The sequence below is a fragment of the Parus major genome, chromosome 15 (assembly GCF_001522545.3).
Source record: "Parus major isolate Abel chromosome 15, Parus_major1.1, whole genome shotgun sequence".
Lineage (NCBI taxonomy): Eukaryota > Metazoa > Chordata > Aves > Passeriformes > Paridae > Parus > Parus major.
In genome coordinates this window covers 5,068,458-5,092,030 of record NC_031784.1, presented here as the reverse complement: position 1 = coordinate 5,092,030, position 23,573 = coordinate 5,068,458, and the positions used below count along the sequence as shown (strand labels likewise).

General features: G+C 46.9%; 1 protein-coding gene and 1 long non-coding RNA gene across 2 annotated transcripts in view; both read left to right on the top strand.

Moving 5' to 3' along the window:
• Positions 1-19,042, top strand: part of MN1 (MN1 proto-oncogene, transcriptional regulator) — a 34,210-nt gene extending 15,168 nt beyond the window's left edge. The window contains exon 2 of the mRNA XM_015644260.2: positions 14,017-19,042. Within this exon, the coding sequence (XP_015499746.1) occupies positions 14,017-14,204 (188 nt within the window). The 3' untranslated portion in view covers positions 14,205-19,042. The remainder of the gene's footprint in view (positions 1-14,016) is intronic.
• A 2,298-nt stretch (positions 19,043-21,340) lies between these two features.
• LOC107211427 overlaps positions 21,341-23,573 on the top strand; it is a 45,932-nt gene continuing 43,699 nt past the window's right edge. Inside the window, exons 1-2 of the long non-coding RNA XR_001524180.2 lie at positions 21,341-21,666; positions 22,844-23,298. This is a non-coding gene — a long non-coding RNA (uncharacterized LOC107211427). The remainder of the gene's footprint in view (positions 21,667-22,843; positions 23,299-23,573) is intronic.

Genomic DNA, 23,573 nt, shown 5'->3' with positions numbered 1-23,573 from the left:
ATTTAAAATTGTAGAGCAAAATTGATCTGTCTTTATCTTCAGTGCTCCTTGCTTTAAAATATCATGGGATTGACTGCCATGGGCTGTCTGGGCACTCCATGGAAAGCAGATGTTGGGTTCTGAGGTGCATGTCCCAGTCTGACTCTGTCCCATCCCAGGGTGTGCTCCTTGCTCTGCTGTCACAGCTGGATTTGGGCTGTCACTGTGTGCGCCAGCTGTGCTTTCATGGCTCCACTACTTGGCCTGCGGCCACCACGCAGTGGGGACATGAACATGGCACTTACCAGGGCATTTCTGCCAGAAATACCCCAAAAGGGAGAAGGGCCAAGCCCACTGTGGCCTTGGCCTGTGTTGGTTCATTGCTGCACACCTGGGGTACAGGTGGTGAGCCCAAGTTTGGTGTGGCCTGGAACAACATCAGCAAAACCACACAGCCATCAGTTCAATATATTCCTTTTCTGCAGAAGATACATGGATGTCTAATGAAAGAAAGAATCCTCTGTGGTAGCTGTGAAACTGAAGTGGAGATGCCCCCAGGAAGACTTGCCAGTTCCAGCTAAGAGAAAACCAAAACATATATTCATGCTTTTTAATGGTTTCATTTTTGGTGAAAGGTTTTTAATGGTGAGAACAGAATTGTGTGGAAGAAGTAATGCTTGATAGACTCTGCTTTAAACAGCTTTTCACTGCTGAGTTACAGTGGAGGAAATGCTTTTATTAAATAAATTGTTTGGTGGTTTCATAGTTTAAATAAAATGGTTCCCACATATAAGCAATGCTCATGGTGATGGAGACACAGACAGGATTGATACAATTCAAAGTCTCCATGTTAAAAATACAAATTTTGATGGTAGTGATGCTGCACAGCTTTTGCGTCATTTTTGTGACAAATTTCCTTTCAGGGGGACTGTGCTTGGGCTTTCCCCTAAAAGGTGAAATACAGGAGAGGTGTGAGGCAGTCTGTCTGACTCTTACACCCAGCTAACACTGAGCTTGATCCAGATTCTGTTTCTGAAGGGGATATTTATAGTCATCTTCTGATAGTCTCCCAATCAAACAGCAGCAAATCCAATACTGCTTGTTAGGTGCGTTACAGAACAGCTGTTTTTTTAGTCACCTAACTTGCCTTTTGTGATTCATTTTCTGTGAATCACACTAGTTCAGTGAAGAGTGCAGATCATGACTTTTACAGCCAAATATGCAATTCCCTAGAAGCAAACGTCAAAAATTTAAGTATTTTTGTGTAGTGCCTTGTTACTTTCAAGTTTTCTATTAATGGGACACTGGCTCTTGACTTTTCCTGTAAAACTTCACTCCCTGACACAAGCATGCTCATCAGTAGGAGTGTGTGCTCCCTGGTGTGAGTGGTTCACACTCAGAGAGCATTGCCTGGTTCCACTTCAGGTAGGGATTTCTTAGGTGTCACTGTTTAATTTCTTCATGATTTTTTGCTGTTGGTTCTCAGTGTACCTGCAGGCACTCAGCATGCTGAGTGATGCATTTAGATATTGGCTGCTACAGTAAAAATCTTGATGGCCATGGCTTCAGTCAAAAAAACCCTTCTCATCTTCAAAGTCACTGTTGTTACAATAATTTTCTCTTTGAACATGTCAGGATTCTGTCTTTGATTATAGACTGGATCGTCTCTTGTCATTGCATAATGATTTTTTTTTTGGGTAGGCAGAGACATTTTTCAGTTCTTCACAGTTCATCCCCCATCCCAGTACTTCTTTAAAAAGAGATAACGTTGAAACCAGGTATTTAAGAATATAGATCCTCAAGAAAATAACTGGTTTTGACTTTGTATTTTCCTGGGAATTTTATAAAGCTGATGTGAATTACAGATTTATTTTACAATTTGAACTTAGACTTTTAAATTTTCTCTTTCCCTTCACCCCTTCCTTTGCTTCCAATTGGACCAGAAGTCATTATTACAGAGATTTTCTGCTACTTTTTAATTTTCTCTTCTTGCAAGTTATACCACACAGAAGGAATTGATCTCTGTAAATCTGCCATTGGTTGGATGGTTGCTTGGTTGGGTGAATGGTGGTTACTGTGGCTGACCTGGGGCCCTGAGCACTGCTGCCAGATCCTCCCTGCCCTGCTCCCTGCTGAGGACTGATGTTGAGCCTTGGGAACTGCTCGCTGAGGCCTCTTTTGTTGGAAGCTGTTTGGGGTTTGGTGGTCTGTCCACTCTCTGGGGTCCAGCGTTTCCTTTGCTGTTACAATCCTCAGAGACCTTACAGCTCTCTGAGCAGTGGTGGGATGAAGGGACCCTGGAAGCAGAGGTCCTCTCACACTGCTGCTGTGGTGTGGAGGGACTTGCCAGCTTTGTGGCCCTTTGTGGATCATGGCTTGAACTGTGGTGTGCTGCACTAGTACAGTATTCACCTTGGATCAAAGGGCAGGGGACCTCCTGAAATGGAAGGTACTTTAGAAAGGCCTCCTGAGCCTCCTCAAGCTAAGGGAAAGCCCAGAGGCAAGAGCATTTGCAGTTGTCTTGCTTTATGTGTATGTGCAGTCTCTTCCATTGCTGGGTGATGTTGATGCAGCCATGGGAAAACTACTAAAATGGGTGACAGTAGAATTGCATCAGGCACTGAAGAGATTTATCCCTTGGGAAATGGGTGTTGTGTAAAAATGGCAGAAGAGTCTGGGTGAGATGTGCAGATCCATGCCTGGTTGTGATTACGTGTGTGCAGGCTGGGGGTATTGCTTGGGAGGGTTCGATACGATTAAATCCAAGATGCCCCCTCAGTGGGGGTTGCCTCCGTGTGTCCATGCAATGGAAACCTTTGCCACAGAGTTAGTAAATCCTGACTGTGGGTTTGCCCTTGTGTTTTGTAAGGAAAGGGCTAAAAAGGATTCACTGTATCTTTAAACTTGCAGATCCTCAAAACCTCCCTGGGAAGTAGAAGGGGGAAGGGACCCTTTCAGGATTAATTAAACAGAGATGTCTCGCTGTAGACTTCAGGGTTTACTGATAAATGCCAGCCCCTCACCCACGTCTGGTGGTGTTGCTGTTATTTAATCAGGGCCTTGACAAGGAATCTGAGCAATCTTCCCTTTCTCCTCCTCTGTTCCATTTATCTGTCCTCCCAACCTGTTTGTTTGTGTATGGTTAAGTTTTCCATGCCAGGGAGAAGCAGAGTGGAAATGTCAGGGGTCAGGCTGCAGGCAGGAGCAGGCAGGGAGCAGAAAGCCCAGCTCTGCAGCCTTGGAGTTTCTGAGAAAGTGGAGATAGGTTGTTCCAGGCAAGATTAACTCCTTCAGCATGGCTGCCTTCTGCTTAAGACCTGCAGGAAGGGAGGCAAGGGTACCTTAAGACACTGAGCTCAGACTACCCCTCTATCCTTATGGTCCTGCTGCCATTTTGCTCATCCTCTTGTTGAAGCCTTGCTGACCCATCTGCCTTGGCAGCGCTGTTGCTGGGGGATGAAGCTGTGTGGATCCAGACCTGAGGAGGATGGCAGATAACAGAATTCATTGCAGTATGGATACCTGAGTTATTTGGCGTTTTTCCCAGTGGACAAAATGTTAATCCATGGAGGGCATGATGCTGCTGTTCAGAGATGTGCCTTTGAGTAGACATGTGGCTTGGGTTTGTCACTCAGAAGTTAGCTGAAGACCAGTCTGGATACCCATGGCTTCAGAAAAACCAGTTCTGATGTTATGCCAGTAGACTTGGTGTCTCACAGGCTCTCAGCAGTGTGCTCTGTGGTGGTTCACAAGTGCATCAGCCCCAGCTGATGATGCCATGATGGCTGGGGTTGGGTGAAGTTACGGCTGTGTGATTCAAGCTGTTGAACTTTCACTTCACCCCACCTGTGCGAGGGAAAAGCCTAATTCAGGGTGTGGTGGAGGATTTTGTTTGTTTGTTTGGTGATGCCTTTGCATTTGTGTTGTGGCAGTGAAGCAGGTGCTGCAGGGCTGAATCCTGCCTGGTTTGACAGTGTTTGCATTGCAGGCAGTGCCCTGCCTGGGACAGCTGCAGGTAGAGTTTACAAGGTCCTTGCACCCTGCTAGTGGGATGATCTGTCCTTCTGCACTGACCAGATCTAGACCATGTTAACAGCAGTTGTTACAAACAGCCATAGTTACAAATGGGATAGGAATGAATCACAGAAGAGAATCAGAAAATTGGTTTGGAAGGGTCATTTCATTCCAGCTGTGGGCAGGGACACCTTTCAATAGGTTGCTCTAAGCTCCATCCAGCCTGGCCTTGAGCACTTGCAGGGATAGGGCAGGAACAACTCTGGGCAACCTGCTCCAGTACTCTGAGTAAATAATTTCATCCCAATATCCAATCTAATCCTGCTCTCTCTGATGGAGTACACTCTGCCTTGTCACTGGTTAGAAGTCCCTCTGTATCTCTCTTGGAGTTCCTGTGGGCTGCTCCATGCAGAGAAGTCTTGGGGATGTGCTGTGCACCTTGTGCCAGTGCTTGAGTGCTGCTCAGCCCCTTATCCCTCCCCTGCCCCTGACAGGGGCAGCTGGGGCTTCTGGCCCCTACTCCCTGGGGATGTGCTTCAGGGCAGAGCCCACACACTCCCCAGTGTAGTGGGATGAACTAATTGTCTGTTGTTCTTCCATTTTCCAGGAGTATTGAAATTGTTGTGGGTCATAAATCACGTGAGCATATGGCCAGAAGGAGAACACAGCCCTATATATCAGCTTTGGGCTGGAAGATGAGACTGTTTGTCCTGTGCTGTACAGGCCCATTTTATTGATTTACTGGCCTGTGAAACTTTAGAGTTAATTTTTTGTTGAAGCAAGGAAAGTCTGTCTACCTGTGACTTTCCTGCTTGAACAGCTGTTTGCTCCTGATTCGTTGCTATTCTGAGAATTTCATGAAGACTCTCCACAGTGATGTGACAATTGGAAGTAAAAGATGAGCTTATATTTTTCTTATCCTAATAGTGGCACTTAAAGCTGTACCTAAGAATGCCAGGTTTCTTTGTGTGGTTTCTTCAGTGCTGAATTTCTCTCACTGCCATTGCTCCTCATATGGTCATGCATTTCTTCTGATGATTTTTGTTCTTTTCCCTCAGATAGATTTAATTTTTAAACATGCTGTTCAATCAAACCCTGTTCTTCCATCAGATTTCTGGGCCCTAGCTCAATCACCACATCTTATTGCTGCTTTAGGGGATGTTTCTGAATATGCCAAATACATTATATGACAACATTTCTATCTCTTTTTGTAGTCAAAATTTGGGGTGTACCAGAATTTGGGATTTTTCTACAGCAGAAGAGATCTAGCAAGAATTTGCCCAGGAAGTGCTGGGTTGATAGTATCAGCTCTCAGTCTGTTTTGCCAGCACTTAAATGTTTTTCAGAAAGAGATTTTCACCCTTCTTTAAGAAGCTCAGGCCTCCTGATAATTCTGCTCTTATAGTTATTTCTTGCAGATTTGTCAGAATTTGCCTGTGAGTTACTTGCAAGGGACTTTTAAGCAGTGATTTGGAACCCCCTGTTTCTGAGTGTCAAGTGTCAAGCAGTCAGTGCTGCTGAGCACAGAGCAGGTTAAGGAGTGCCCCACAGCTTCCCAGACCTTAAAACTCACCTTGTTCCACACCCCTGCTATGGGCAGGGACACCTTCCACTAGACCAGGTGCCCTGTTCAGCCTGCTCTGTCCATCTATGAACTGTGTCTCTGCACGTGCCAGCTTGGACCTGGGGTCTCTGGTGTCCCTTTTCTCTTGATCTGTGAGTGGCAAAGTTGCTTGAGCACCTTTTGTTTTCATGGACACTGTTTCCCAAAGTCTCCTCATTGACCCCTGAGGTACCAAACTTCAGCTGGATGTGTCCTAAAGAGAAATGGGATGTGTTTCAAGGTAGGCTATAAATAAATGGCATAAAAGAGCTAATGAGCCTTGATGCTGGTTCTTCTCACTAAATGTTAGCCTTTGGTAAACTCCCACTGTGTTTTCAGGAATATCCTTGAACTTGTGTGGTTTAACCCCAAGCATTACTGCACATGATCACCGTTTCTTGGTGTGCAGGAGCCTCAGATGTGTGAGGCCCCTGGGAGAGATTGACTTTGCCTGTGGCAGTTTTGTGTTACGGTCTCTCGTAATTGTGAGTTATAGATGGGGCAGAGGCACCTCTGGGAGCTGTGGGCAGAGCCAGGGAGGAGACAGAGGGAGCAAGCAGATCCCTGTCCCAGCCCTGGCAGCCAGGCTGGATGCAGATCTTGCTTTGGGATGTGAGAGCACAGCTCCTTGGGGAGTTTCTGGGGAACAAGGCAACAAAACACCTGAAGGTCTTTGGCCAAGTGTATTTGAGCCTTACAAGAGACTGATGATATTTCAGAGCTAATTCCCTTTTTTTGCTTGGCTAACAAGTGCTCATTTAATTTACATCCTGAAACTAAATGATTGCAAAAAAAGTTCTTTGAAGGGAATCTTCATCTTTAATTCTGTTTTCACTTAAGAAAAATAGTTTTCCATGTATGATCTACAGGGCTTAAATATCCTACTTATTACTATAATATCTATTTTTCCCCCCACAATTTTGTCAAAACTCTTGCACAAATCTGATGGAACACTGGAATTTATGTGTTTCCCTTGCTTAATCGTGAACTGTTCACTGCCTTTACCAAATCCATTGGTACACCCCTTTCTAGTGGAAGTGGGCATTTTATCTTATTTTTGGAGGTCTGCTCTGTGTGAAATGTCCAGGTGGTGATTTAATGCACAACATTTAAGTAGCATCTTTTTTCAGTTTTGGCCTGTCCTGAAATAATACTAGACAGTGTCCAGAACTGGTTTTATTTAAGTGAGGGCTTAATGAACAATTTCATGTAACTTTCATGCAATCAGAAAATTCCACTTTGGATTTTATTGAAAACCTTTTGTTTGCTTGTGCATTCTGGCAGTCAAGAGATGGGTTTTGCATAGGCAGGAGCTGTGTGTAAAACTGTCATGTGATAGTTTGCGTACATATGAAATAAATTTGAAAGCAAAACCCAGCATTTCCTTACTCATCATGGATGTGTCATTTGTCATTCTTGGTGAAAATAGGCTCAGAGCATTTAGCTAGTGCAAGCAGGTGATGTATGCCAGCAGCACAGAAAACACAGGATCAGTCAGTCAATATTCTTTCCTGCCATGGAGATGGTCTTCTCACGCTGGGGGCTGGATTCAGAGGCAGGGACATGTCTGAGACAGCCCACAGCCCTTTGGAAGGAGGGGTTATGTGGGAGAGGCTGGATGTAGCCTCTTTCCAATGGTCTGAGTGTCAGTGTGATGGAGCTGGTGGGTTGGGCTTAGGCAGTTCGCTCCTTTCAGGGATGAGCAGAAGTGCTCAGGTTATTTGAGGGGGAAGAACAACAGACCCTGGAGAATAAGTTGGAGCTCCCCGAGGCTTCACTGGTGTTGGACGGCAGCATACGGATGTTGTGTGTGTTGAGTCGGCAGTGCTGGAATGGGCTGCAGTTGCTGGACTTAACATTTATTTTCTGTTGGAAGTTTCCAGACACTGTTTGCCTGTTGTTGGCAAGTAGCAGTTGGCTTGGTTTGATTTTTAATGCCAGTTTTCCTTGTTTGGGCAGGGGCAGTTCTCACACCATGCAGGGCTGAGGAGAGCACAGTGATGGCACCAGGAGCTGACCAGCGCTTTGGAGCTGTGCGGTTGGGTTGGGCTCTGGCTGGAAGCTCAGCTTTCTGTGGCTGTCACAGACAAGCAGTGGTTCACCTGTGTGGGGCAGGCAGACCAGACTGGCAGACAGCAGCACTGCAGCTGGGGTGGGACCTGGTTTGCCAGAATGGTCTTTTGTTCTGTGAGAACCCAACCCCAACATCAGCCACTTCACCCAGGGGGGTAGGCAGGACCCCCTTCTGCGGTTTGTGTTTTGCAGGGAAGCCAGCCTGAGAGTCAGTGTGTTAAACTGAAAAGAGGAACTGAAGGTAGCCAAAAGAGAGGAAGGATATGAGTTAGAAACAGTCCGTTGTCCCTGTGGCCATCTAGCAAGGTACAGGAGCTGGTGCTGTCCCATGCCCCAGACCTTCTGGCTTCTCCAGGGATACAGAGCTTACCTTTCTTCTTGGAGAGTCACAGAGCTGGAAAACAGGGATTTAACAGTAGCCTCCAGAGAAATAAATAGGTGTAGGCAGTTTCACACTTGCCTGTGAACCCATGGTGGCATGTTGCTCTCCTGCTGGGCAGTGTCAGCAAGGTGGGGAGCAATGTGTTCCCCATCTCTTGTCTCCTCCTGGCACAGTGGAGAGAATGTGGATTTTAGAACAGCAATGTCATTGTCCTCATCCACACATCCTTCATCCTGTGTCTTCAAGGTCATGCTATATGTAAGATGAGGGCCGCCTTTTCCACTGATAGGGTTAGCATTTTTCCTACTTGATGTTTTTTTTCACCAGTTTCTTCTGTTTCATTCTGCAAGCATGTGGCTCACAGTCTGACTGTAACCCTACAGCTTGACAGCAAACTCTTAACGCTGCCGTGGGTTTGGGCAGCCTCCCTGTCGTGGCGTGCACATCCTTCCATTGCTCCTGGTGAAAACAGGAGCAGGAAAAGAGGTCAAGGAAGAAAAAAGAAAAATATGTATTTGCAGCAAGCACTGCAATAACTATCCTGTTATCTGAATTCTGTGCAAGCAGCGTGCTCTGATGGAGCCCCATGCCAGCTTGGAGACCACTGAAAACAAAATAAACATCTCTGCAGCATGGGCTGATACACGCTCCCTTTAGAGCCTCAGGCACCTCCAATTAATCAAGCTGTCTGTGGAGGAAGGGCCTGTGAGGACCAGAGGATGCCGCCAGAGCTGATGGGCTGATGAAAGGGTGGGCAGCAAGCAGCATTAAGGGTGAACAGAATGTGTGTTGGCCTGGGTGTGCCATGCCTTGGGGTGAGTCTTGTCAGTATTGCAGCAAAGTCGGAGTTTTAATCCTGGTTTGTGCGATATACGAGTGCTGTGGGACGGTGCTCAGCACCATGCACGTGTGTTTGATGAAGAGTCTTCCCTCCTTTCTGAGAAAGGCTCTCAGAGAGTGCTCAGCTGGCTAGGCCTTGACAATAAATTGAGGGGCTGACCAAGCCAAATGGCTTCTTGAAATGTCATGAAGTGAAATGTGGTCAATACCACGGAGGTGGGATGGCTCTGCAGAGTCACCTGTCCCCATTTCCACTGAGCTCGTTGTGACGAGTCCTTGGCATCAGCTGTTCACCTTAACCACCTACACCGAGTCTGTGCATACAGAGCAGAGAGCAGCAGGGGACAGCAGCACCTTTAGGTGTTTTACAGGCATGGATTACACAGAATAAATGAAGAAATAAAATCAAATGAAGAGGAATGTTCTAGTAATGGGTAGTTGGGGCTTTTCCTCTAGTGCTAGCAGAGCTGGCTGCTGCCAGTCTGGGCCCACAGGCAGTCTGTGCCCTCCAGGTGTTGGGAACAGCAGACACATCCAGCCCAAAGCAGGCACAGGGGTGAAAGCACCTGAAAGCTGTGCAGGTTTATGGTGTAAGCAGGTGGCAGGTGCCATGTTTGTGTCTAGGAACAAATGCAAGCCATTGCCTTCTTGTATTCCAGGGTCAAGAAAATGCTTTTGCCAAGGACTTTGTCAGTGCTGCAGAGGTGAGAAAGGAGATTGCTCATTTGTTTATCAACACAAATGAACTAGTTGTGTTTAAAAATAAAATTTTGGGAGTGTTTAAAAATACAATTTCAGGAATAAATTAATCTATGGAGACTAGGTCCAGTGTCCAGGGAAACATGAAATGTTTTCAGACCTTATTTTTCTCAAAAACTGAAAAGAGATGCTTCTGTGCTGTGTACAAATGCAGAGCTATGTGCCTGAACCAATATGTCAAACTGTCATGTGGGAGATTTGGTGAAAAACATCTTGTCCTAAGGGAATAATTTTAAACACTATATGTAGGTTTGCTGCCTCATAAGGGATCATTACTCAAATCTATTCCCTCTTATGGTAGCTTGGCCTCTGCTTAACGGGCACAGAGTGAACCGAAGCCCATTAACGTGTCCTTTAAGAGTGGTTATCAGATGGTAGAGGGGAAACAGATCTCTGATCAGGGAATATAGTGTTATTGGCCAAATCCTCAGATTCAGCCTTAACAAGATCAGTAGCAATCCAGGGCCTTCACGCTTGGCTGGCCATCGAGGGCGGCGGCGGGGCCGTGCTGTGCCGGGCAGCCGGACCCTGGGCAGCGCGGGCGGCTGAGGCTGTGTCAGAGCGGTGAAGAAGTGTAAGGGATGAGCCCTGGGGCAAGGAGCCATTCTAGGGATCTTCACCTCCTGTTTGTCACTTCAATCTCCCAGGAACGCTGAAATGTGGAGTGGAACCCACTCCTAACCAGACCCCTACCAGACTGTGTCTGTGCTCTCGTTCCTGTGTCTCACTGCTTTCCGTCCTTTTGTTGGTGGTGATTTTGGCAAAAATGAGAAGGATGGCATAAGCAGCACCTGAAGAGCAGCATCAGCTCCCGGTGTCTCAGCGTAGCATCTGCAGTTGCCTTGGCTACACCAGCCCTCCCTCAGTTAGCCTCCTCTCTGACGAGAAGATGCACACAATGTGTGGTAGCCATGCAGGTGAACTCGTTTTTAAAAACTGGGACACCCCTGGGTTTGCACAGTGCTCGGTGGGGTTGTCACAGTAAAGACAACACCTTTGTTTTTTCATAATGCATAAGAGGATGGTACACAACAAAAGAGGCTTCATATGGAGCAGCTTAACTGCTCAGGGTCTCCCGAGAAAGGGAGGAGCTGGAGAGACTGAAGGTACACATGGTGTCTGCAGAGTAAGGTGAATGCCAGGGTCTAACCTCACTAGAGAAATGTGTTTTTCCTGAGCTGATATAGAAAAGCAGTCTGTAGTGTGTATATTGAGAATTTTTTTGTGGTGCAGAACTCCTGGTTCTCTTCCTGTGTCCCAGCTGCAGGCTTCAACGCTGCTGGCCAGGCTCCTGGGTTAGTCACCATGCTGCCATTAATGCTGTGTAAACAAACAAACAAACAAACAGCAACCTTTTATTTTTGAAGGCTGTGTGCCTTTGCAAAGTAGAGCAGAACGAAAGAGCAGCTTCCTAAATGTGCAAGGTCAGAGCAGAGGGTCGGGCCTGGAGGGAGGCTGGGGAGCCTGGCCGGGTGCTCTCTTCTCACTGTTTGTCTGGGCTGAATGGCTGGAATGTGTTTGGCTGGATAAAGCTTGGTCAGAAGCTCTTACCTAAAAGCCAGCTGGCTCTTGAGACTACCACAGCATCACCAACAGTGGTGGGGAAAAACATCATCATGGGGGAGTATTTTCCAGACTTCTTTTGGTTTTTGGTCACTTTACTGCTTTGAGTTTCATGCCTTTCATGTGAACATGACATGAGCTTATATGTGATGTTTGATTTCTTACCTCTGCTTCAGCATTTGCTGTTTCCAAGTGACACACACTGTCCTTTGTGCAGGGTGGTTGTGCTTTTGTCAGTCCCGAGTTCTGTGTCATGTCCTTTGGTTTGGAGGGGAAGTCTCCACCCAGACCGTCCCAAGATCTTGGGTGTGGAGGATGGCCCTTGTTAGAAGTGTACTGCTTTTTTTAATAACACAAAATTTTTGCAGTAGTTGCAAACAGAGGCAGTTGTGCAGTTCAAAGATAATTTGTTAGAAAATTCCATGCTTTCAGTGAGGTACTTCATGACTGACAATAATTTATCTGGAACTTGGCAGCTGCAAGGCAATGATGTGGTGACACCATCTTGTATTACCTGACTAATTTTAATGTGCCGAGTCACGTCCATCTCAGCTACCAGAACTGCTCTGGACCGTGGACACTGTGGCTGTGAGGGAGGAGGCAGAGAGGATGGATGGCTGGTGAAACAGGTCTGCTGGGAGAGTGTTATTATTCTGGACAAGCATCAGGCAATATCTCATGCTTAAGAACATAATTCTCATCAGGTGGATCAGCACAGCTTTAATTTTTTTTCTACAAAGGTTTTTTCCTGGAAAGCATCATACCTTTGTCAAGACAGAAATACTGGAAAAAAGTAAATTGCACTGAAAATTTCTATCCAGATTGGCTTTGAGGATTCTTGTGCCAGTGCAAGCTTTGCTGTGAACTCCCTTTGTTTTGGATTTGAATACGTCATTTTCTGTGCTCGTTAACGACAGACAGGAGAGCTGGAGCTCCCACAGTGGTGTCCCATGGTGAGCAAGGCTCTTGTGGGCAGTGGCAGTCAGTACTGGCTTTGCAAACTGAGGCTCAGTTCCTGCTTGCCTTTTTTACTTGGTTTTCCTCTCAAGCCAAGGAATCTTGTTTATCCATGTGGGACAGATTTTGCATTGATTTCTTTATCAGTACTTTGCTTATGAATTTTATCAACAGCAAATGGCTTAGAAATAATTTGCTGATTTACAAGCAAATAAGCCTAATTTTTTATTCTTCAAGTGTTTGTGGCACATGAGTTCATGTAATCATTGCTGAGGACCAGCTCTGTTCCAGGTGTTGGGGTGCCTGCACAGCTGGTGCAGTGAAACTCTGGCTCTGATCCCAGCATGGGAATGTGCCACCTCTGCCTTGGCTGTTGGAGTCCTCGGCTGTGGGGGTCTCCTGCAGCCCTTGTAGAAACACTGCTGGGACCCCTGGGCCCCTTGTGGCAGCAGTTCAGCTGTGGGACTCTTTCCTCTTTCTCTGCAGGAGAGGAAGAGAGCTGCTGTCACAAGGACTAATCTCGAGGCGCTGGCTCTTCCTGTGCCGAGCCCAGCATGTCCTGTGCAGTCAGGGAGACCTAAGAATAAAAACAGTGGGTACTGTGTGTCTTGTGAACAAATACAAGTAAGGGAAAACATTTCCTGTTCACAATTTTCTGCACAGTCCCATCTGAGTTTTGAATATTTTATAAATAAAAAATTGTCTTAGGTATACTTGCATTCTGGACAGTAAGTTAAATTGAACACCTGGTCAGATAGTGGTTATTCAGGGAGTCTGGGTTTTTTTGGGTTTTTTTTCTGTGGTTTTCTCAAAGCTATAGGGCTCAGGAGTGACAGGAAAGAAGAGTAAAAGCTCTATGTACTCCCAGTGTTTATGGCATCATGTCCCCAGGTTCCTGGTAGTGTGGCAGTGTTATAATGTTTTAGTTATGAGTATCTCTGACATCATGTGATAATCAAGCATTAAAAGCAGTTTCCAGCTTAAGCCAAGGACTTCCGTGCTAGTTTAGCATTATTTTTGTAATATCACTGTGATTGTGTAACAAGCTGTTCAGTTCTGGATTTGTATCTGGTATAGCAGGAGGTTCAGTGAAAGTAATGGGAGTTGCCCCATGAACTGTGGTACCCCCACACTGCTTGGCTTTGTGGAACAGGAGAAAGGTGATGGGAGGAAAGGTCCTGGGATGTTAAACATTCACAGCTGCTTTTTGGTATCTTTGTCATATTCCACACATTTTAGTTACTCTTTGCATTAAATATAAAATCCAGAGGAAAAAGGCCTAGGGATATTGTTTAGGATGTTTCAGTTAGAGTCTTAAATTTCTGTGGTTGACAGAAACTAATGATAGCTTAAGATCATACAAAGTTCCAAAATGAAAGAAATTTTAAGGAAAATATCATCATAGTGCCCCATTAAAAGAGGGGAGGAGGGAGACCGATGCTGGGGCTGACCATGAGGGCATGGAGGGTTTGTTTGGGGCTGGCTTCCTGCTTGGAGGTGTTTCAGCATCTGTTTCCAGCAGCAGAGGCTGTGCAGGAAAGGAAAATTCCCGGTTGTGCTGCAGTCTAGGACACACTCATCGGTCCCAGGTCCATCCCCAGTGCTCACACATGTTGCTGTTTTCTCTCAGGTGGTGTTCTTGCCTGGTGAACAGCCAGCCACAGGATCTCACTTCGGGGTGGGGAGGGGGATCCATACCTGTGGTAGTGACTCGGTATCCTCCGAGCCGGAGATGTAGGAGAGGGGCGCGGCAGGTGGGGAGAGGGGGTAGCAACACTGGCAGGCTGTGAGTTGATGGGGTTACATGTCATGGGTCTGCTAACCTCTCTCTGTGAACCCTTTCCAGCCCACGACCTTCCCCCGAGCAAGACCTCGGCGGCGGCGGCGCAGACGGGCACCCACCTGCAGTGCCTCTCGGTCCACTGCACGGACGACGTGGGCGAGGCGAAGGGCCGGACTGCGGTGCCGACGTGGAGGTCCCTGCACTCGGACATCTCCAACAGATTTGGGACTTTTGTGGCTGCCCTGACTTGAACAAAAGAAATTATTTTTTTTCTTTTTTTTTTTTTTTTTTTAATTTCAAAGGGCCGCTACTGCTAGGTGGACTATTTTTCTAGGTTGGTACCTGCTTAGTGGCATATGGACTGGAAAGGGTTAATTTAAAGTAAACCTCAACTTTTTTTTAATCTTCTGCCACAGTATGTTACCAGTGTTAACCCTTCTGCAGTTAGCACACTTTTGCTTAAGATTTTCCTGCTAGACCACTTTTTCCCATTATTCTGTAACCTTGGCATACATTTATAGATGAGGCCTTTTCCTTTTTCATCTCAGTGTGTGTCCAAGTCACGTATGTCATAATAAGACAAAGATTCTCCTCTTCCTCCTCCTTTTCTTCCTCATTTGCTTTGTTTTTCTTTTTTTTTTTTTTTTTTTTTTTTCCTTTTTTGTTTTGTTTTGCTTTGTTCAGTGCTAATTAGGATGGTGATCCTGAGGAGCAGCAGTTCAGGAATAAACACCAGTGAAAGCAAAATGGTCAGCATTAAATCATGTCGTAGTGACACCCAGCCTTTGCCAGTCTCATACAAACCAAGCAGTTGATGCTCTGTTGAATGCTCAGGCATGGACCTGCCCTTTCCTGAGAGAATGAGGCTCTGCTGTTGAAAAGGTTCAGCCTCGTTTTGCTCTGTGCCTCCTGGTGAGGCCAAGATGCTCCTTCCTCTGTGTTCCTGGGCATAGTCCTGGGATGGAGCTCTGTCATGAATGGGCTGGTTCAGGCTCAGCAGGGAAGGTAGGGAGAGGTTTCTCTAAATAAATTTAATAGTCATTATCTCCTCCAAAGGCCCAGAATCCATCTTGCTTGCCTTGGCCCGGTGGTGCTCCTGCAGTTCCCACTTTATTGATACTGGAGAAAAAAAAATCCCCTGCACCTTGCCCATTTTCTGCCCATTTTAAACTGCAGAAAGATGCTGTTGATGGGCAGCAGGTCCAGTGTCCCCTGCACTTGCCAGGAGTGTCCCAGCCCCTACCACAACAGGTCCCAGTGCAGATGCAGGGGGCATGTCCAGGGGCAGCATTTCTCAATCTGCCAGGGCAGGGAAACCTGGTGTCAGAATCCCCCAAACTCGTTCAAGGCCCTGTTTCTGCCATGCACTGAAGAACAGCGTTGCTGGATGCACACAATAAAAGGAAAGCCATACTTTCCTGCTCGGGCTAGATAATTCTCATTTGAGATGAAAGTTGGAAGCAAACCAGATAAACCCACAACTGACACGATGGGCTGATTTTCCAGTGGTTTTATGTAACAATGTCCATTATTATTTGTGTGTCCCTGTGCCCAGGAGTGGCCCCATCCTGCCCTGCGCCTGCAGCTCACCTTCCACAGCTCCTGGAGCTCAGGAAAAGCACTGGGGGTTTGGTTTTGGTTGTGAAATAAAGGTTGGCCTCTCTAGGGTTATTTATTCATGATTTCACAAATGTGTCCCTGCTGAAGGGACAGAGTTGAAGACTGCTTTATATTTTATCTTTGATTGTGCTGGGTGTTTAATTACTTTGACGTAATATTCTCGGTAGACACCAACGGAGAGGAAATTCTGCCTAAAAAGCCAAGGGTGGTCTGGAATCCTCACTCTCAGTCATATGTGGCTTCAGAGAGACTCGCAGTGTTTGGAAATGTGATTTGAATGTGCTCTTATTAACCATGCATGGATTGATTTATGGGTCTGGTCAATGAATTGACTTTGGATAAATTTGGATAGTTTTTAATCTTGGTTTTCAATATTATTTTACTTTGTATTAAAGCTGGAGCTTCCACGAGGATGAGGATTTTTGCCCATCCTGGAGCAACTGGCTGTGGAGCTGCCGCACACCCACTTGGTTTGGATCAAAAAGCTGGGATGGTTTGTACCTGTGTCAGGGTGTGCAACCAGGAGTGCAGAGCTCCTCCTGCACCTACAATAAAATGTCACTGTCCCCAGTAAAGTATCTCCTAGTAGTCACTGTCAGCCCCCTTCTGGAAGGTGCCTCTGCCTGTGATTCCTCAAGTCCTGGCTAACCTAAGTATATGTTTGGTTTTAAATCCTGTCAGCAGAGCACGGGTGTTCTGTGCATGCCAGAGCATTTGTGCTGCTGTGGGGGGGCTCACTCTGCAGCAGGGCACCCTGGGGTGACACCACTTCAGTACTGCATTCCATCACTTACAGCTGAAAATTTTGGCCAAGTTCATGGTCTGGTGGCATTCCTGCTCAGAGTGCAGTCCCTTGCCTTGTGCTTTGTTTTTAGTTTTTCCTGCTGCACTGAAGAGAACAGGTTTTTCAGGCTTCCTGAGGTCAGGGATGCACACCCTGTGCCACAGGAAGGAACCTGTCAGGGGACACGGAGTTCAGATGCTTTTAAAGAGAAATCCCTGTTTGAGTGGAGTTGTAGTGGCTTGGTCTCACCAAGTCAGTTCTGCTGGCTCATTCTCAGCAGCTTGCACTCCTCTCCTGGAGTGTTGTTCTCATCCGCTTGGAACTTGCTTTTTCACTTGCTTATGGAAATGCAGAGCGTAATCAATTCCTTTAAAATCAGTGGAATCCCGTGAGATGAGGAGGCTGGGGTGTCCTGAGGCCAGGGGCTGTGTCTCCAGGTGCTGAGCCGTGCAGGATGGAGCTGTGGGTGTTGTGGCACTTGGCCACCTGTGGCTCTGCAGGCAGTGGATACAGTGCAGGGTTGGGACTGCCAGGGAGTGAGGAGTTAAAGCAGTGGCTGGCTGGGCACTGGGCTCAGTGGCTGGAGTTTTAACTGAATTGTACAGTCACACACGGTCCTCTTGCTGAACCTCCTGGCTGATCGTGATTGAATGAGCTCTGCTTGAGGCAGCTGTTAGCCAGGACCAACCAAACCTGCTCTTTTAGGGTTTTGTTGCTTTTTGCCAAAGATCAGAACAGAAACTCTACATTCTGACTAGGACAGGCGTCGTGTCCTGCTCATCACCTGGGGATGTGGTACTGACAGCAAATACAGAAGGTTCAAGCTTTGTCACAGAGCTGGTGGTACCTGCAGTAATTTCATTGTACCCATTTTCTCCATTAATTTTACACTGAGTGCACTGGGAGTTTTTTTAACACGTGTGAAGTGTCAGCATAGCCTGACACAGTAAGAATGGAAGTTACGTCGTTTTCTGAATAATAATACTCCAACTGAAACATGTTTGGGAGCTGTAGGTAAAAGCCAATTGTGGAAGAGGTAAGTTGCACTCTTGTGGAGAGGGAAACTGAGGCACAGTCAGCAATGGGAGACTGGGGGAACAGTGGCAGGGCTGAGCTGCACTGAGGTCTGACCTCTGCTTGCTGCAGAGCCCTGTGCCCGGGGCTCACTTCCTTCAGGGGCCGAGTTGGGTCAACAGGGGGAGAATTTTATCAGATACGTGTTCCCCAAATGCCTGGGAGAAACCTCCTGCCTGCATATCCTGCATGGCTTCCAGATGAGGGACAGTCATACAAGAAGCCAAAGACCGGTGGTACGATGCACAATCTGCTTTGGATTGTGAGCAACAGCTCAAATGTGGCTTTGCCTTTTGCCGTGGGGATTCTCCCTGGCCGGCCCGGCGCCGGAGACTCCCACACAGCCTCGGGCTGGGTCGGGGGAGCCAGGACATCCCCCATCTCCTGGCCCTGTGCCCTGGCTCCCTCTGTGCTTCCTAAAAGAAACCCTGTGCTTAGTCTGCAAGTTACAATGTCGTAGCAAACTGAGCAAAATTTCCCTTGCATTTCAGTTGGGAGGAGTGATCAAATACCTCTTAGCCAAAAAAGGACAGAATAGGCCTCATTTTATTACATAAATACTCTTGCAAATTTTCTCCAGATCACGTTCTCTTGGGGTTACTTGTTCTCTGCTGTTAGAGCATCAGCAAGGGGCTTTGGGCTTGTTACTTAGTTAAGGTTTTCACAGTGTCTGAGGGTGGAAGGAGATGAGCACAGGATTCTGTCATCTGGATCATCTGGGGAGTTGTGCACATCCTGTGGTCTCCATGGTCACTCTGGGGCTGGCTGGCCCTTGGGAACTTGGGATCAGGACTGGACTTCCAGGCACCACCAGCAAGGCAAAAAGTTCCAGTTTTGGGAGGTGGAAGGGATGAGGTGAGCACAGCAGTGGGATGGGCACTGGGGGAGGGGGTGGGCCATAGAATCCAAACTGGTACATTTGATTTATTTTTGTTAAGCTGCAGTGTAAGGTTTTGTCAGCTACTGGATTCACAGCTGTTCAAGGGATGGTGTGTAAGAGCATAACCCATTTTTATAGAATTGTTTCTTCTTTAATGCTTAAGGCTAATGGAGGAAATAGTCTAATTTTGTCTTAGAAATTCTCTATTAAAATTGTTGCTTTGAGTCCATCCGCTCATAGGTTCTGACTGATGAAACTGCAGGTTCTGATTTCCGGCAGTTACAACTTTATCACTATTCACTACCCAAGAATATTACAGCTTTAAAACAGCCTTAAGCAAAAGGATGTTATTTCTTTGTACTAAATTTGGTTCATGGAAAAGAAAAAAAAAGAAACCTCAAAACACTGGTAATCCGTACTGCATTAGCAAACTCTTCTGAAAAATGTTATTGCACATGTAAAATATGAAAACTTGACTCTGCTGTGTGTTAGGCAATCCTGTAATTTTTTTTTTAATTTTTATTTTTTTTTCTTGTTAAATTCATTTCCTAAATGCTTGGTTGGAAGACTGTGACGATAGCTCATGAAATTGAGTGTTACTTTTCTTTCTTTTTTTAAATATGTAAAGTGCAGTCTTCTGTATTCCTGCATATTGTACATATCTGTATATGTTTTACTGAGCAACTAAATAACAATAAATATGATGTTAATGGTGGCTACTCTATATTTCATACCAGGTTTGTTGATTTTTTTACTAAGTCCTTTTTCCTGGGGGAATGAAGAAGTGAACTGATACCATTCATATTCAGGTAAGCCCTGGGCCTTGTGATGGTACAAATTTGCCCATGATCTGGGGAAACCCTCATCCACATGTGGCTCCCTGGGAGGTTTGGAGTGCACTTTGCTGATTCCTCTCTGCTGTCAGTGGCATCCCTGTGCCCAGCAGGCTTGGTGGGTTTTAAGTTTTACTTCTTTTTCATCCAGAGGGAGGAAGAAAGGCAGCATTCATGGCAGCTGTGCAGTCCCTGCTCTGCAGGGAAGCCCACGGAAGATAAGACCTTCCCCTTTGCCCAGGGTGTTCCTCCAGGAGACTGAGGACTGGTTGGGCAGCAAAAGCTTCTGGTGTTCCTCATTCACACTGGTGACCACCCCCAGCCCATCCTCAGAGGCACTGCAGGATGGTGGCCCTGTCTGTACACTGAGGTTGCTGGTTCCCTCTGTGCTGCTGGGTGGTGGAGATGTCTCTGAGCTCTGCCCGGGTGCTGCTGTGGGATTCTCGGGGCTGTCCTGCTCTCTGAGTGCCCCCTCTCTGTGGCAGCTTCTCTCTTTCTCCTCTTGTCACTGGATCTTCTCCAGAGGGGCTGGACCATGCTTGGAGCTGCTGGGCAGTGGGAGCAGTCCCCAGGTAACTCCCCAAGCCCTGAGCCCTGCACAGACTGCTCCTGCTTTGTCCTAGTTGTTCAGTAAAACTGACCACGAGCTCTGTTAATGGTTGGATTCACACAGCTCCTCCAGCACACGAGGCCATTTCTTGGCTCCCAGATCTCCCACTGTGCACAGGCTTCTTTGCTTCTGCCAGCAGCTGGAGCAGCCCCTCCTGCTCCAGCAACGCTCCGCCCCAAGCTCCTGCTTCCAAAAAGGCAGCAGGAGCTCACTGTTCACTGCACATCACATTAACAGATGAAAATCAACTGGCTGCTCTTTGATTTCTGCTCTTGACACTGGCTTTACTTGTCACCTGGTAATGTCACCTCTGCTGATGCTGGCACGGTGCCTGCTTATCCCAAACACTCACCTTCATCCCGGGGCACTGTGCTCAGAGGCTCACCTGGTCTGTGTTAGTGTTAAGCATGGATTATAGTTTATTAAGTAAAGAAAAGCAAGTGGTTGGTCCTGGAGCTTTTACAGTTCTTGCTCTCCTAATAATTTCCTGTGGCCTGTGATTGTGCCGAGAGTTGAAATCTGTCTGTAGCTGCATCTCTTTGCCTGAGCCATTTAACTGATTTAATTACGTCCTTTGAGTTACTTTCTGCATGAGGCTTTGAAATTCCCGTCACGGAGGAGACTCTGTAAATATGTATTGTATGTTCAGCAGTCAGGAATCCATTGGCAGTGCAGCTGGATCCCATGTGCTGAGATCTGCTTGGCCCTTCCATGGCCACCACGAAGCCCTGTGGCTTTTGGGCAGCTCTGGCCCTGCAGAGCCAGCCAACATTCCTGTTTGGGGGCTCCTGTGTGTGACTTCAGAGTTCTTTAAACTCCCTTTTCCTCGGCTGCTTGGGTGAGCTGCTTGCAGATTGCTGCAGGTTCTATGAGAGTACAGCAGAAGGCATCTCTCTCCAGAAAAACCAAGGTAAATACAGGAATGAAAGTTTGGGTCAATGGCATCCTTTTGACTGAGAAAGTTGTTAGAAAATAGAATTATAATGGGTTTAATATTGAGTATTTCCAAAAGTCCCTAGTTCATATGCCTGAACTAGGTATCAGTTTGTAACCCCCTCCAGCAGTTTTAGCATTATGGCAAATAACATCATGTATATTTTGCTTGTAAAATGTTTAAAAACTCTAGTCAGGTGAGCTCTGTAAGGCTGTGCTTAGAGGGCAGAGGATGAGGGTGATGTCTTCTAAGTTTTCCTTTCTGAGGTGTTGCCAGAGCTCATTAATGACAATGCAGGAAGTGGAGGTGACAAGACCTGAAGAAAATCATGTTTATCATCTTTGGTTCATTAGTGCAGGGTTGTGCCCTGTTTTCTAATGGCCAGAGCACAACCAAAATGGACAGAGTAGTGAGGACCTTCCAACCAAACATCCCTTTGTTCCAGCTGTGGAATGGGGATGATGTTCGAGGTGATGGATGGGGATCCCTGGCTGCCTATTTCCAGCACTGGGAGGTAGCAGTGGGTTTGGGCCCTTGCCAAGCCTCGGTGGGAGGTGCCAGGGGTGCCTTGGAGCTCCCTGGTCCTGGGACAACATGTGGTGGAATATGGGTGGGATATGGGAGGTGGGATCTGTGACTCCTTTGCGTTCTCACTTGGCCTTGGACACGTGTCACCACGTCACCATTGCTGAGCCTTGCTATTTCCTTTTAGATCGTGCTTGTGTCACACCTGTGAAACAAGGAACAGAGGAGGAGCCCTGGTGAATGCTTGCTGTGTCCTCTTAGGGGTTTCTGGTAGCAGTCCACAGACAAAGGAGATGCTGCAGTGTCACCCTAAATGGATATTGAAACACTTATTTCAGCCTCCATCTCGAAGGAGGTTGAGAAGTTTGATGCTATGAGGGCTTATGTTCTTCCAAAACAGCCTCCTGCTCCGGGGTTAACTGATGGAGAATATTCAGGGCTGAGCTTCAGGAGGTGGGAACTTTTCTCAATTTCCTTTTATCCTCTGCAAAATGCCCCTCTCTCCCTTCCCCCTTTCTTCCCCCCACCCCCTTTTCTCTTTATAAAGCTGGAATTCTTCCAGACTCTGCTCTGGGCTTGCAAGAAAACTTTACTGTGTAAATTTGCTCTTTGTGTTGGGAGTCCTTTGTTTAAACAGCATTGTGAGCTTGCTGGGGAGGGATGGAAAGAGGGGGAGCTGGGAGGAAGAATTTGAAAAGCCCTGACCCCTGATGAATAAAATCCAGCACATTAACACATTCTTCAATAAATTCATGATTGCAGATAAGGTGGGAGTCCCCAGGGCCGGGCTTTTCATTAACCCCCTGCTGACTAACCCAAACAGACGGAGTGTTTTGTCAGCGCCAGGACAAGCAGAGCCCTTTTGTGGTGGAGGGGCCGGGTGAGCATGGGGAGCGCTCCTCCAGGAAGCCAGGTTACAAAATGGGACTCTATTTCAGAACAAACTCCTTTTGGTTAGTTTGATGAGATTACAGAAAGGAAAAGGCTTTAACAAGGGGCTTATTGAAGCTAAGTAACTGTTCTGAATACAGTGAGGACCAGGGCAGAAAACATATGATTCCCAAGTAAACAGGAGCCTCAACAGTATGGCTGAAACAACAGAGCTGGACATGGTCCGTGTGGTTCTCCTGAGGCATGAGGGAATGCTTGGAGACATGAACCTGTGTGGGAGCCCTGCAATAACCTGTGCACAGCACCCAGCACAGCAGGGCACTGCTGCCCAGGGCTGCTGGGCACCTTCAGCTGCAGTGCTGGGCTGGAGAGTGCCCTTGGAGGGACATGTACACCATGTGAGGTGGGCCTTGTCCAAGGTTTCAGCCTTTGAAACCTTCTTTGTACCTCTGGTGGAAAGCTTACTCCAGGAAATATTCTGCTTCTGTGGAAACCTACCCCCAGAATGCTTCCCTCCCACATTAGGGAGGTCTTTTGGGTTGATTATTAGAAAATCTGTATGTATTGAATGATCTGAATTCTGTGCCTTGTGTTCCCAAGTCTTGGCCACCCAAACAACTCAGTGTATTACTCAGCCCAAAGAAAAGTTTTTTGGGATGAAATGCAGAAAAATCTTGAGTTTTTCTCGGGTTCCTGCTACCTGCTGGTGATGACTGTGCTTTTTTACCCATCCTCTCAGGAGATAACAACTTGTGGTGGACTCCAACCTTTCCCCAGAGCAGCTTGTGCCCAGGTGAATTGAATCCTGTCCTTTGGGAGTAAACCCAGGTTCTCCTGCACAGGACACTGCACACGTGCACCCAGAACCAGGTGGGCCATGGCACACCCCTGCTGCAGACATGCACATCCCTCTGGAAAGCACCTGCAGGTGAGGGCTGCAGTGCTGGGGCTGGCACCATCAGCCCTGCCAGCTCCCACCTGAACTCTGCAGGCCCAGCCTTCTCCCACTACTGTGTTTTTGATGTATCCTTTCATTTACCTGCAAGATATGATTTTAAATGATTTCCCATTGCTGCTAACAGAAACTTTTTGTTAATTTCAATGGAAAAGAATTCCTCTCTTTTAGGGGAACTGAAGTGTGCCAGCTGACTGCTCCTGGCCCCATCAGCATTGTCTCCTCTCCTAAATGCAAGGGTAGGTGCTGGTTTTGATGCTTCAGAATGAGACTGGTACAGCTTCCACTCTGTGCTGAGCTCCTGGTGTGCCAGGAGCTTGGGGTGATATTGGGGAAGTGGTTGACAATTTAAGCCTTCTCTTCCAGCAGCAAATATGGCAGGGGCTCCTTTGCAGTCCTGTGTGAAACTATTTACATTTCAGATGTTGATAAAGATAGTGAGAAAAATATTGTATTTGTATTAAAATCAAATTAATTCATGGTCCCTCAATGTCCCTTATTCTTGATGCAGTGA